The sequence below is a fragment of the Lampris incognitus genome, chromosome 15 (assembly GCF_029633865.1).
Source record: "Lampris incognitus isolate fLamInc1 chromosome 15, fLamInc1.hap2, whole genome shotgun sequence".
Lineage (NCBI taxonomy): Eukaryota > Metazoa > Chordata > Actinopteri > Lampriformes > Lampridae > Lampris > Lampris incognitus.
In genome coordinates this window covers 34,585,056-34,598,829 of record NC_079225.1, presented here as the reverse complement: position 1 = coordinate 34,598,829, position 13,774 = coordinate 34,585,056, and the positions used below count along the sequence as shown (strand labels likewise).

General features: G+C 43.6%; 1 protein-coding gene across 4 annotated transcripts in view; it reads left to right on the top strand.

The window, feature by feature from the left end:
- Positions 1-1,571: 1,571 nt before the first annotated feature.
- cdc42bpab (CDC42 binding protein kinase alpha (DMPK-like) b) overlaps positions 1,572-13,774 on the top strand; it is a 127,632-nt gene continuing 115,429 nt past the window's right edge. For 3 of the 4 annotated variants that reach the window (XM_056294071.1, XM_056294070.1, XM_056294068.1), the window contains exon 1: positions 1,572-2,489. In XM_056294071.1, the coding sequence (XP_056150046.1) occupies positions 2,312-2,489 (178 nt within the window). In that variant the 5' untranslated portion in view covers positions 1,572-2,311. The remainder of the gene's footprint in view (positions 2,490-13,774) is intronic. The other variant, XM_056294069.1, reaches the window with a different exon arrangement.

The following is a 13,774-nucleotide window of genomic DNA, read 5'->3' as shown; positions in this document are numbered from 1 at the left end:
AAGGAAATAAAGAACCGGTAGAGTTCCGTGTTGACTCATAAAGGAACAGGAGGCAGCTCCGCCGGGCAAACCTTAACCAACACCCTGGCTGTTGACTTCAAAAGAAAAGAAAATGGATTGCAAAATGGAGATAGAAAACAAAACAAAACAAAACAAAACAATGCTGATGAACTCTCCTCCAAATTTTCAACTGTCTATTGCAGGTAAGACTGACAGCTTGTTTGACAGCAGTCCTCTACAAGGCCTAACAGGGCTAGTCAGGGTTTTTACTGACGCAAACCGTATCATCTAGAAACAGAATGTTTGGAGGCAATTAAAGGGACAATCGTTGTTCATTCTGCACCACGTCGCCACTAGACTGACAGCCTGCAGTTTTCATTCATAATATTGACCATTAGTCACCCCCCCCCCCCCCGCCCGCGCGCGCGCGCTCACACACACACACACACACACACACACACACACACACACACACACACACACACACACACCACTCTCCACTGCCTCCCTCCCTCCGCACAGCAGATGCTGTGACGGCAGCCATGATGATTATCTGGGATTTTGCCTGCAGCAGCTACCAGAAATGCTAGAAAAGTGCAGTGATTGGCTATTAGCAGTGGAGTAAAAGACGAGCTACGCTGTCAGATCAAAGATGGCGGAACTCGACGTAGCGCTTCGCCATGCAAATAACCAGCCGCATGACCGGCTTGTACGCGTGCTTCACAGAACGGCCTTCATAAAAAAAACAAAAAAACAAAATGTCAAACATCGCGGATTCAAAACGCAACGCGTTTTTATTGCAGCGAAATAAAATGTCGGGATAGAAATAACGACAAAAACAATCCACATAAGCTCAAACTTTGGCGCTCCTTTAAGTGCCATCCTAACCTGCTGTCATTCCCCCCCAGACTCTCCCATGATCCATTGCAGGAATCCGCAGACGGGTTGACTGAGATCGCACCGCGGCGGCATCGCGGATGAAATCCGTGCCCGTCTCTTTTTCTCTCTTTCTCTCTTCAAGGCTCTTTGGTAAGTTTGGAGGCTACCCGTAGCTTGACTGTGCAAAGACGGCGAGAAGCGGCCGGCGGGGGAGTCAGAGGGAAAAAAGAGGCGGGGGAGGGGGGTGAATCTAGGCTGTGTCCCGGTACGAGCAGGACGAGACTAACAGCCTTCATCTTGACGTGCAGCGAGGTCCCCCCAGTACCCTTCAGAGGAGCCGCGTTTTGACGGCTGCGGGCAATGGGACGTCACCCGAACCACCGCTTCAAACTGCAGACAGAGTAGACGCTGCGGTTCCTGGCGAGAAATGGGACATTTAAAGGACGCGATATCTGCCAGCGCTGAGTGGTGAAAACGGAGAGAGGATTTTTTTTCTTTCTCTATCCCCCCCTCCCTTTCCATTTGGACATATTTGACCCGCTGTCGGAAAGGGTCAGAATTATATTAAGGAATACGCGTTAAAGCTGAACAGTGAGTAAGTTAACCCGAGAGCGAGCGAGAGAGGGAGGGAGGGAGAGCGAGAGGGGGGGGGTGTAAAACGGGAGCGTTGGCAGCTATGAGATGAGATGGGGAGGGGGGGGAAGTAATGTTAGCTTGCTGGCTAGCTAACTAAGCTAACCTAGCAGCCTGCTAAGCCTCTCTCGCCCTTCCAGTCCCTCGACCAGAGGAGGGGCGGCGGGGCTTTGTAGCATTGCAGATCTGGCTTGCTACTAGGTGTTGATGCATATATATATTTTTCTGTGTTACTGCAGGAATGGAGAATCACAAATATCACCAACTCAGGGGATTTCTTTAAACTGCAACTGAGGTGGCTTGTCATTTTTTTTTCTTCGCGAAGAATCCTTCTTTGGCGGAGAAGAAGAAGAAGAAGAAGAAGAAGAAGAAAACAACAATAGCCCGAAAGGAAATAACTGCCAGCAAGGGGCTTTTATCAAATCTGCCGGCCGGGGCAGGGTCTACAAATTGGAAGGTCTTCCCTTTTTATTTTATTTTTTTTAAAAATGTGTCTCGGGAAAGAGTCTGATAAAATGAGGAAATATCCCACGTCTTTCCCACCTCTCAGACGCTGTATGGTTACATGTTTGAGAGGGAGGCTATGATTAGACATCCTATAACCTAAGAATTAGCCTCGGCTTGCCCCTCAACTTAAAGTTGTTTTTTTCCTCACTCTGTTCAAGGTGAGAGAACTTCTGATCGACCCCACTCGCATTACTAAACCCGATCGATTAATCCGTATCCTGTACAACTGTACAATTTCACCCATTGCTCAAAAAAACAACAACAACAACAAAACAAACACGATCGGGGAATCATGTCGGGAGAAGTGCGTTTGAAGAAACTGGAGAAGCTGATTTTGGACGGGCCGGCTCAATCCAACGGCCAGTGCCTTAGTGTGGAAGGGCTATTGGATATCCTTATCTGCCTTTACGATGAGTGCAACAACTCCCCGCTCAGAAGAGAGAAGAACATCTTGGAGTTTTTAGACTGGGGTAAGATTTTTTTTTGTCTTTTTTCCCCCTTTCTCTGTCCTCTTGTTCACATTTTGTTGCGCCTTCCTTCTCTGGGAAGATGACAGTGTAATGTTGGTGGTGCAGTGGCCCTCCCTTCCCCATCCAGTCCTTTTATAGTAGTAGTAGCAGGGCTCAGTCGGCCTGCTCTCTCAGGCTGTCCCTCCCCACACCAGGCCACTTCACTTCAGTCCAGTTTTCACATTCACTTTGCATGTCTGCTGTATATATTTTATTATGTTATATTTTTTTTGCACAACTTTTAAACCTGCTGTATTAGTTTTTCACTACTCAACGCTCTTCTAAGAAATTAACAAATACAGTGGTGCCGTGTTATACATCACTGCATAGACGTCGCATTATGCTTTTGGGCTTTTTCTTGGAGGGTGAAGGGGTGAGGTTTGCAGTTTTAAAGTTTTCCTACTCCCTTAGTTAAAGAAAAAGCTACACACACACACACACACACACACACACACACACACACACACACACACGAGGCAGGAAGACCACACAGAGACAGCTCAGTCATTTGTTTAAAAGTGTGTGCGTGTGACACTGGCTGACAACAGGGGTTTGGTTGGTGCATGAACATGGAATGTGAACAACTCACCTTTTTAACTGGCTGAGAGGCCTAGCTAGTTGCCGGAGCATGCCTGCCTGCCTGCCTGCCTGCCTTGCCTGCTCTGGATGTCTTTCAAAGCAATGACAAACGGGTAGCAGCAGTTTGAGTCTATGTAGGAGCGCGTTTTTGGTGTCAGAGCCAGAGACGCAAATGGGAAATGCTCAGTAAACTATGAGGTGCCAATGTTTAATTGGGGAAAGCTACAGTTGGTCGTTGCTCCAGGCAAAAATTGCCATGTGGATTTCCGAGACTTCTCAGTGTAACACAAATATTGGAACTATGAGACGTGGGGCATCATTTTGACCTTGTATTGTTATCGCTAGTCTCTTGTCAGATGTTGCTAGGTTTTGGCTGTGGCTGCTGTTTGTTTACCCAACCGCCTATTTTGGCAGGTAACCAACCATCATCTGATGGTCCCTTGCCATCTTTAAAAATGTAACTAGCTGGTATAACAGCGATGCAGATTTTTGCCAGTGGATCGGGAAAAAAAAGGTAGTCATGTGCCCAACAATATTTATTAGTAACTCAGTGGATTTCTTCAAGCACACTAGTTACGTTTTTGTAGCGCTTGCCGGTCCCCGGCCCTGCTGCTGCAGACACACCTGTCCACCAGGCTTGCCCCATAGCAATGTCTGTGCACCCTTGGCTTTAAGAGAGGTGCCATGTGCTTGTGTGCCAAGTTGTGACTTCATTCTGACATTTCCCTTTGTTGACACAAGACACTCACAGACCGAGTGCTGTGAGACACATGAAACAGCGACATATGGATGTGTTCTAGCTGGCACACAAGTTCCTGTTCATCGTGCTGTGTTGCTGCCTGCACCCATGCTCCACCCTAGAGAGGAATTGTTAAGAAAATCCTGCTGTGCAAAGCATGAGGGCTTCTACAATGGCTGCCAGAATACTTCAGTGAGTAGCAAGGGTCTTCCCTGAAATTTCGGGGTGTTGTAAAACAATAAACTGATTTTCCTACTAAGGTTGGCTGCTGTGGATTGTGTGGCTGGTATGTTCACATGTGATGCAGTGTTGCAACTGAATGTATTGCCAAGAGGCGTATGTAGACTTTAGCTGGTCATTGAAAAACGAATAGTTAGGCATGGAGTGTTTCCTGGCCAAGAAGTGGTTACAGATAATAATGCTAAGGAGATTTCAGTGTATAAATATAGTCTGTTTTTCAAATAGTATTTTGATCTGAAGTTGTTTTTCGGAGTGCTGGCGCTCCCATCTTTTTCATCTGTTTTTTTTTTAAATTCACTTCATACTTCTTGGCAAAATACCCAACCAGAAAGTTACAGGGAGAGGCGCACCTGCTGCACATCTGCCACCTTTTGTGGTATCGAGACAACAACAAGTTAAATGTTTGCCGAAGAGGAGTTACAATGTCACAACGGCCCATTTAATATATCAAAGCCAAAAGCTTGTGCAACCGATTGTGCCGTTTCAGAACAATAGATCGGATCAGAAAGTCGGCGTTAGCTCATGCTCAAAGAGCGGCCTAATCCTACATCCAGGAAGAACACTCTAGATGGGCCTCGTGAAACACAAGATCCCCTCCTGCTCGCTCCGAGTCAACCCCTTTTGTTAGTTACTTCATGTCCCCTTTGCTGTACTCTCCCTGGAAAAAAAAATGAAGCACTGAGCCTATATACCTTTTGGTACGGCCCCAATGACGAAGGCATTGTATTTAATTTTTTTCCTGAGTGTATTTGAGTCGCATAGGAAGACAAACATTTGTATAAGGTTTGTTTTTCTTCTAGTTTGGTGACCTAATTTCGGTTGAAATCGAGACCCTTCCATGACCCGCAGCCATAGGATATATATGAACAGAGGACAGTACCTTATATCCCGATGATTCCTCATGTATACCTTGGTGTACCTTGTTCACTAGCTTGGGCTCATATTCTTGTATTTCATGATGGCTTGTCATCATTTCTTGCATCTTATGTCAGTATCGTGTCTGGTTTTTAATTACAATCAAATTTCATTACTCATTATCAAATTCTGTAATTGCAGAAAAGTTGTGTGTGTCATTTTAGATGCTGAATCACGCAGTCAACGACTATTGGTAAATGACAGTAAATGAGACTGGAAAGAAAAAATGAAAACTTGTTCTCGCTTTACTAAGAACAATGGTATTATTAATTAACTGCTCTTATTGTTTTTATTTTTTTCAATGAGCAACTCTTCTCAGTCAGGCGATGAATAGTGAATGGTTGTGAATGTGAAGTCTTGGTCTCAGTTTCCTCTGTCTATTACACAGGTTGGTCTAAGTTTTCTATTTACCAGCCATCCAGTCGGGTTCCTGGTGTGTTTAACCGTTAAACAAAAATTTTGATCTTGTCAGTCTTTCCTCAGCGGTTTAACACTAAATTTTGTGCACCAGGAAGTGTTTTTTTTTCCTCAAGGTTTTCTCAGGACACAACAATCACAGCATTTTTTAATAATGGAGCTTTCGTGTTTTTTTTTCTTTTTCTGCTTTCTCCTTGTTATCTCTTGCTTGTTTTTTTGTACGGATCCCAGTTCCCTGTTTTGGGAAATAGACCCCTTGGCGGTTAAATGAAAAAGGGGCAGCTATGGCAGGCTGCAGTCGGCAAACACCAGCAAGGCAAGCTGACCTTTCTGGATCTCGTCTGAATGTTAGCCTGCAGTGGCCAGCTGTTCAGCTGCAGTTGATGGGTGCTCCACCCTGCCAGGCTTTTATTGGCAGCATGCCGTGCACACGCTACTCGCAACACACACACACACACACACACACACGGTTTGCATGCAGGCAAGAACATGGACATACATGCTCATATAAACATACACACTTAAAAGTGTGTGCATTATATCCACTAAAAAGTAACAACATACTTATTCTGCTATCACACACGTCTGTGCATGAAGTTTTGGCTTATTTGGGCAAAACCAAGGTGGTTTTGCCCAAATAAGCCAAAACTTCATGCACGGACTTGTTGTGCAGTCTGTGCAACATCGCACATGCCTCTTAAACGCCTCTTTATTGTACAATAAATGAGCATCTGCCACCCCGCGCAGAGAATTTCATTTGTGTTTGTTTCAAAAGAGTGTGAACATCACATGCGCTTAATGCAGCTCCGAAGCGTTTCCACGCTGCCAAAAAAAGTGTAGTCTTGGAAACCTCAGAGTAGACATGCGTACTTAAACATATGGTTGCACTAATTCGAGTTAACAGATAGGAGCTATATTGCTATATGCTGTTATTTCTTTCTTTCTTGACCAGGGTGAGTAAATAAGTAAAGGGTGAGTGGATGAATGAAAATTTTTTTTTATAGCTTTAATTGTTAAGCAGTGGCATCTATTTTTGGGTCAGGAGTAGTGCTGCAAAGATATATTCTCACTCTGACAATGTTTGCTAAATTTGCAGTTTGCCAAAATCTCTTTTAACTGCAATATGTGTCCACTCTGCTCCATAGGTATTGTTTTTTAAAAAAAATTTTTTTTTTATTGTGATTAATCTCCGAGTAAATTAAGTAATCGACTAACAAATCAATTCTGATATGAAGTAAAGATATCATCTATCAGATTATTTAGTTGCTGTCATTTCTTTTTGAATAGTCAGTTTAATTCAATCAACTTACTGATGTGATATGCAGACGCACAAGTTCTGTGTCAGCAGAAGATGACTCACTAATCTGTGCTCTGGTTCCAAAACAGTGATATTGGTATCAGACCCAGAAATTCCAGAATGGGCTTGGCCAAAGTCAGGACATTCTTGTCACCAATCTAGCTGCTCTACCCATTTCCTGTCTGGCTATCCGGCGGTTCCGCTGGGCAGGGGGGAACAGGAAGGAACCGCGGGGAACTCGCTGAGCCACTCAGGATCCAACGGGCACATGATGTCATGCCAGGAAGTGGGCCAGCTGTGTTGTATTGTGTCGTTGTGTACTTGTTGGGCCACCTTTGTATGACAGAGTTAGGGGTTGATTGGTGTAGTTGGGAAGGTGTAAAGATCACCAGCTTGCTTCCTGGTTTGTTGATTCATTTCTCCCTTATATGCTCTCTCTCTCTCTCTCTCTCTCTCTCTCTTCCTCTCTCTCTCAAACACACACACATGCATGTGTGTGATTTGTTTCGCTCATATGCTCTTTGTCATTGTCACACGCACACATAAAGCCTTTTCCATTGTCCTGTGTCGGCTCACAAATAGACACACATAGCAGAGGGGGGCCCATGTACCTCCTCTCTTCTCTCCTTTCCTTTTCTCTCCTCCAGTCTGCCGTTCCATACCAGACCAGACAGCTCTGTTTCCCAGCTGCGACAGACTTTAATAATAATGATGATAATGATGACACTAATAGTAATACTGTTTATGTTTATTGATCTCTCCATGGCAGTGTGCCTTTTATATTCTCTCTTGTCAAGTCTTTAAAGTTTTTCATAAGGTATGAATTGCAGCTTCAACTAGCAGGATGCGTTTCACCGAAGCGTTGGAAATATTGTATAAGCACACTCGGGACAGTTGTGAAGCTATCGTCATCCATTCTGAAGTCCATTCACTGAAACTAATCGGATCAGTTTTACAGGGAAAATGTAACAGAAATTCTCTGCGGTATTTCTAGAGGCTGGATATTTCAAATATTCCTTTCAGTGGTGAAGGAAAAAAAACTTTTCGAGCTGTCTGGGAGTCTAATAGGTAGGGAAAGGCCTGCTAATTGTAATGCGTCACCAGGAAGTACCAGGGGGGAGGGTTGGCTCCCCCCCTCCACCCCAGAGGACATGGCTCAGGCTATTAGTTTGGCCGTCCCTGGACCCTAGGGATCAGACTGCAAATTCTCTTCTCTTCTCTTCTGGGACTCCCACCATCTCATTCTGGGTGACCTCTCTGCTCTGTCAGCGGTCCATCAGCTGTGGCCAGTGTTTGCAGAGCAATTGACAAGAAATACTTATAGGTTGGTTAGGGACTCATTTATCATGATGCTCCTTTTTCACACTGGGACTTTGGGAATAAGCCGCACTCTTTTAAGCTGGGATCAGACTGCACGATATTTTTGTCTTTCATGATGTCTTTCCACGTCAGATTAGGCAATCATAGTGCCATAAATTCTTGCCGTGTCTTTGCAGGGAGACTGGCAAAACTACAAGTATGACCCTGACCAATCATTGTATGCTGCTTTTCACGATCTTGCGTGAGTTTATAGGTCATTGGGGAGGAGGGTCAGTGCTACTGGGGAATGATAACCTGGCATAGTTTAACCAGCTACTCACCAAGTTGCTGAAGTGCCTCTGCTATTTCTTGCCAACATTTAGCCCATCTTTTTTGGCTCTGTCATGGTACTCTCTCGAGGAAACGTCAAAAAGGCAGGGGTATTTTTGCCAGCATAGCACTTTCTCTCGGCTGTGTTTATCAATGTGCACCAGAGAGCACTCTGTCATCCTATTGGTCAATGTCAAGGAACACGTCGCAGGAGTTGTCAGACTAGGCAGGAAAATACAAAAATTTCTGACATGCTGGACTTTTCATTGGTGTGCTGGGACGCCACATCGCTGTTCTTTGATTATGTCACACTTCTTCTTTCGGCTTGTTCCGTTTTTCAGGGGTCACCACAGCGGATTTTATAGTTTCCATCGGTACCATGTGAGGGCACACAGCACCAATGGCAGCTATTGTTAACCCGGGTCTCAACTGATCCAGTGTCTTGTCAATCCGTATACTGATTTAGTAAAATTTTACTTCGGATGCCCTTCCTGATACAACCACTAACCTATGGATGGGGGGCACAGGTAAAGCGCTGGATGCCATCCCAGTATTCATGGACTTGTGCCCATCCCTGTTGCCTAATTTGATTCAATTCGGCAATTATGTCACACTACACTGGGTGAAGACACCCGTTCATGGTTCCCGGCATTCATAATCGGTTCCAACACTGGAAATTTGTCGGCGACGACAAAATCGTGTCAAAATCGGGCTGAAATCCTGTAGTCTGATCCCGGCATTTGGGGGATATGGCATGAAACCTAAGCTTGTTTGTTTGAATCGCTTCGTCAGTTTTAACAACTGCAACCATGTCTTCATTTGTATTACTATAACCACAAGTAATAGTTGCTGGTTGTTTTTTTTATCAGGCTTCTAGGGTTGGCGTCCAAGATTAATTTGACTCCTTAAGGAGCATAAAAAAGGCTTGAGTGGTGCTTTTGTGCTGTTAAACATTTGACATAAATTCCACACAAGAAATACTTTCCTACATGTGTGGTGTGAGCAAGTGTGTGTGTGTGTGTGTGTGTGTGTGTGTGTGTGTGTGTGTGTGTGTGTGTGACTCTATACATACTGTGAAAGAGGAATGTAACACTGCTCTCCCCGTAATGACTCTCGAGCCCAGAGGAGCAATTAGCCCGTCCACCGCCAGCTCCGGTCTAGACCAGTGACACACAATATACGCCACAGACAGAGCAACTTTATTTTCTCAAATGATTTTTCAAGTTGTGAAAGGGTGAATTTTTGCAGCACCCCGCCCCCTTTTCACTCATAAACAGACCCTCATGCCAACTGGCAAAGGCACTCGGTCGCATAGTTTTGTCTCTTCCCTTTGCTCACTGAACTGGGGGGTTTTGTGTTAGCGAAAGGGAGCGAGTCCAAACTGCTCCTTATGAGCAGGATGTTTGTGTTAAAAAAAAAAACAGGGAAAACAAAGCTGCAAAAAATGCACAAAGCTGACATTCCTTCGTTTTGTTTTGTATTTTTTCTCTCTATTAGAAAAAGTCTGAAGTGGCTTTTTGGATTTTAATTGCTAAGCAAAAAACATGAAGAATTTGCTAAACTTATAAAACTTATTTGTAAAATGTTTTTGTCCTTCCTGAACAGGCTTTGCCAAAAAAAATGATTCATAGATAGGAAAGATGGATAGATGGATGGGTAGAGGGCTGGATGACTGCATAACATGCAAGCATAGAAAACAAAACTTTGAAAAATAATAACAGACGTTACTGAGTCGCGTCTTTATGCAGGAAAACAACTCAGATGTTTAAGAATGTGAATTATTTTGGAAAAAAATAATGCCTGTCAGTACCTTGCAGTGTGTTAAAGCCCAAAACTGATGTCAAATTAAAAGTTATTTTCTTGATAATGATAATGCTGTTGTCACATAGGCGCTAATGCAGGTGAATAACCATTGCCTGCTAAGGCGAAATACGTATTTTTTTTTCGTGCCAAATATGGGAGGTGCAGGATGTGACACATGGGAAATCAGTTTGCTAGTTTGTAGTCCGTTTGAGTGGTTCTGGTTGTCGGTCTTGCAGGAACAATTGTTGGTTTTGCGAAGGGAGAATGTGCACTGAAGTCCAGAGAAGGATAAATATACGTTTTTACTTAATTTTCTCACTTGGACAGGTTACAGTTTTATGGACAAATATGGAAGAAGAACATTGGTGTACAAGTTATATTTGTATACAGTGAAATATGAATTGATGTTATTGATAAATTGTCCATTTATTTACCTTCAATGCCCGTCCGCCAACTCACTGCCAGCCAGGCAGCATCTCTTGTGGGGAAGTTTGTAGTTTTCACAGGCAATGTTGTACAATACCGGCTGGTTAGACACAGCAACAATCAATCTCCTCTATCCTGGCTCACTAAGAAAACTACAGCCAGTTACAGCCAAGTGGGGTCAAACTCACCCACTTCTTTGCTGTTGGTTGAGGCTGCGGATTTGCTGGTCAAAGGCCATCAAAGTTGAACTCCACGCGAAGCGAAGAAGCAACTTTCTTTCGCCACCGGAAGCGAATGTTTTACTTACTCCGTTGCTCGCTTAGAATGGAAGTGAACGGATGGCCAAAATTCTCCAATGTTTGTTTCTTGTATGTGTAACCGTAGCCTAAAGCATTAATTCCTTTTCTCGTCGTCCTTGATGTTGACAGTGTTTTACTCTTGTATGTCATGTATCATCACCTTTTTTATTTGTGTCAGTTTCACTGTTCATATTGATGTCACATTCTTGGCCAAGCCTCCGCTGAAGAAGAACTCGATCAAAGATAATTCCTTTTTTTTTTTTTTTAACAACATGGGTGTTAATTTTGGAGATTTTTTTTTTACCCGCGTGCAGTCGGTTATGATATCATTTTACTCACTGACTTGATTTTGGAGACTTTGAACAGAGGACCCCTACCAGACATAGCTTTACAATGGAGTCTTACATGGCGGCAGCCGAACACAAGCCTTAAAACCTGTTCTTTCAACAACAACAGAACAAAATCACATAGTGCCCCAGACTGTTTACGTGATTCCCCATCATCTGTGACTTTTCTTCAGTTGTGCTGGCCTGGTAGTTTATTAGTGGTTACTACCAACTTTGTTCACGAACATGGTCATCCCTGCATGTTGAACCAGGAAGTAGTTCAACAATGTGATGGACTGTCGTTGATGATATTGGACGTTTTAAGGTTATATCTTTTTGTTTTTACTTCCAAATATGCAGTTTAGATAATTGGGTTGAATTGGACTTGTTGAAACATGTCTGGCATTCGTATTACAATACCCTGTAAGATTAAAGCTGCATCCAGCAGTGCTCCTGTATCCACAATCTCCACAATGAAGCCAGCGAGGAAAATGATATAACCAACATGCACGAGGAAAAAAACTACATCTATAGGACCCTGATTATAAAAAAAACAACATCATTATCCCCATAGAAATGATTAAAGAATAATGTTTTCCCATACTTTAAAGGTAGCTCTGAGGGAAAGAAGCTACTTTTTTCAAATCTATTTTTTTGTGACAGGTTCAGTACGGCCCAAGCGCTCAGACTATAGATAAGTCTCATTAGCTGTTGTGTGTATTTAATGCCCAGCCCTCTTTCGTCTCCAACCCAGGGATGAAAACTATTAGACGCCCTTAAAATCAGCCCCCCCCCCCCAGTAGCCTCGTCAGGGCACAAATTCATAAGTTTGCATGTTCATAAGCATGCAAACTTCCCTGTTTTGTTTTTTTCTCCCCCTCACTCCTTCTGTCCTCCCTCCGTCTAAGCACAGGAAGTTTCCCTGTCACACAGGGAGACAGCCAGGGCGTTTGGCATGCAAGCCTAAGCTGTAATAGTATGGGAAGATGCCAAAGACTCCAGTTCACCTCTGCTCCTCTCTGCTCCACGCTTGTACTTTCATTAAGCGCTAGCAAATCTTGAGAGATTAGTTATTTATTTATTTATCTATCCAAGGTTTGAATTTTTTGGACCCTTCGTTTATTTTATTTTTAGTGTCGTTTTCCTTCTTTCTAATAATTAGACTTATCGGTTTACGTTTATGTGTTTACGTTTGCTCTTTTTTGTCACTAAATTCCCCCCCCCTTTTTTTTATTGCGTTTCAATCACATGTGAGCGGGGAGTGGCCCAGTAACACGAGCCTTTCCTCAGAAGAATGCATGAATTTTATAAGATCGTGTCAACCAACTTAGCCATTCCAGATCAGGTCTCCTATTCTTTTTATGCTTGTTAGAAATGAAAGTCTGCTCTCCGTGCCCGGCTCCAGTTCTGTTTGGTTTTGTTCGTCAGAGCCTTGCAGAACAGTGGAAAGTTGACAAAATGGAAAAAAAAAATCAAGTTTAGAAGCCTAATTAGCTTTGTGTAAACCTTAGTTATTAACGTGTCTTTGTGATCTCTCCCTGAGTTGCTGCTTTTAGTGCATGGTTTAAGGGGGGAAAAAGAGATTTATTTATATGTGGCGGTGATTAGCTCATTGAGTAAAGCTTGGCACTGACATTGCCAGAGATAGCAACTTTTTTTCTCCCCGTTAGGACCACCCGCCCTGAATTTACATGCACTCGTGGTCCGGTAAGACGCTTTAGATGTCGGCGTAAAATGTCAAGTGGTATACATTGTATGTTGTGCTGTTGCTGACTTCCCTAAAGAGGGCTTTTGAACACACGGGCAGCTGGAATTAGCGGCTAGGCTTTAAAACGAAGGCTTAAAGTCGAGATGAAATGAAAAATGCCCCCTTTTTTTAACCCTTTTATATTACATCCTCTGCTGTATTGTGCACCTATTTAACAATATATGTCAAAAAAATACAAAAAAATCTATTTCTTTGTATTTCTATATCAGAATGCAATCCTGTTTTCTTCCTGTAAAACAAAATTATAACGCATGCTTACGTAGGCTTGAACCAACCAGTTTCAACCTATAATATCATGACATCCACCCGTCAATCAGTCTTCCAATTTTTAGCGGCACAGGGCTGAGATTCATTGGTGAGCTCGCTAGCTACACGCCCACTTTTCAACGTTCAAATCAAATTCCCCTCAGCGTTACGCCCTGCCCGTCTATCCTGTTTCACTCGGAAATACATCACGATATGGAAACCAGATACTCTCGAAATGCCGTTTTGGACTTTTAAGTGATTCAGCAGAGTCAGACAGCGAGACTGAATTCTGCTGCCCACAGGTTTCCTTATTTGGCTGCCAAATCAGAACAAAGTCACATACTATATTCATTATTTATTTACTCGTTTTGGAAGCGCTGCAGGAAAGCCAGGCAAAAAATCCCCAGAGCTCTCGGCGTTGCTGCATTTTGTCCCTCTGCACATGCCGTAGCCAGCGCACCCCCCCCTCCTCTGCTTTGAGCAGAGGGCTCAGCTGTGTGTGTGAAAGCGCTGACTCAGGCCCCAGCCCCTCATAGCTGGGCTGCCTGTGGAATTTGGAGCC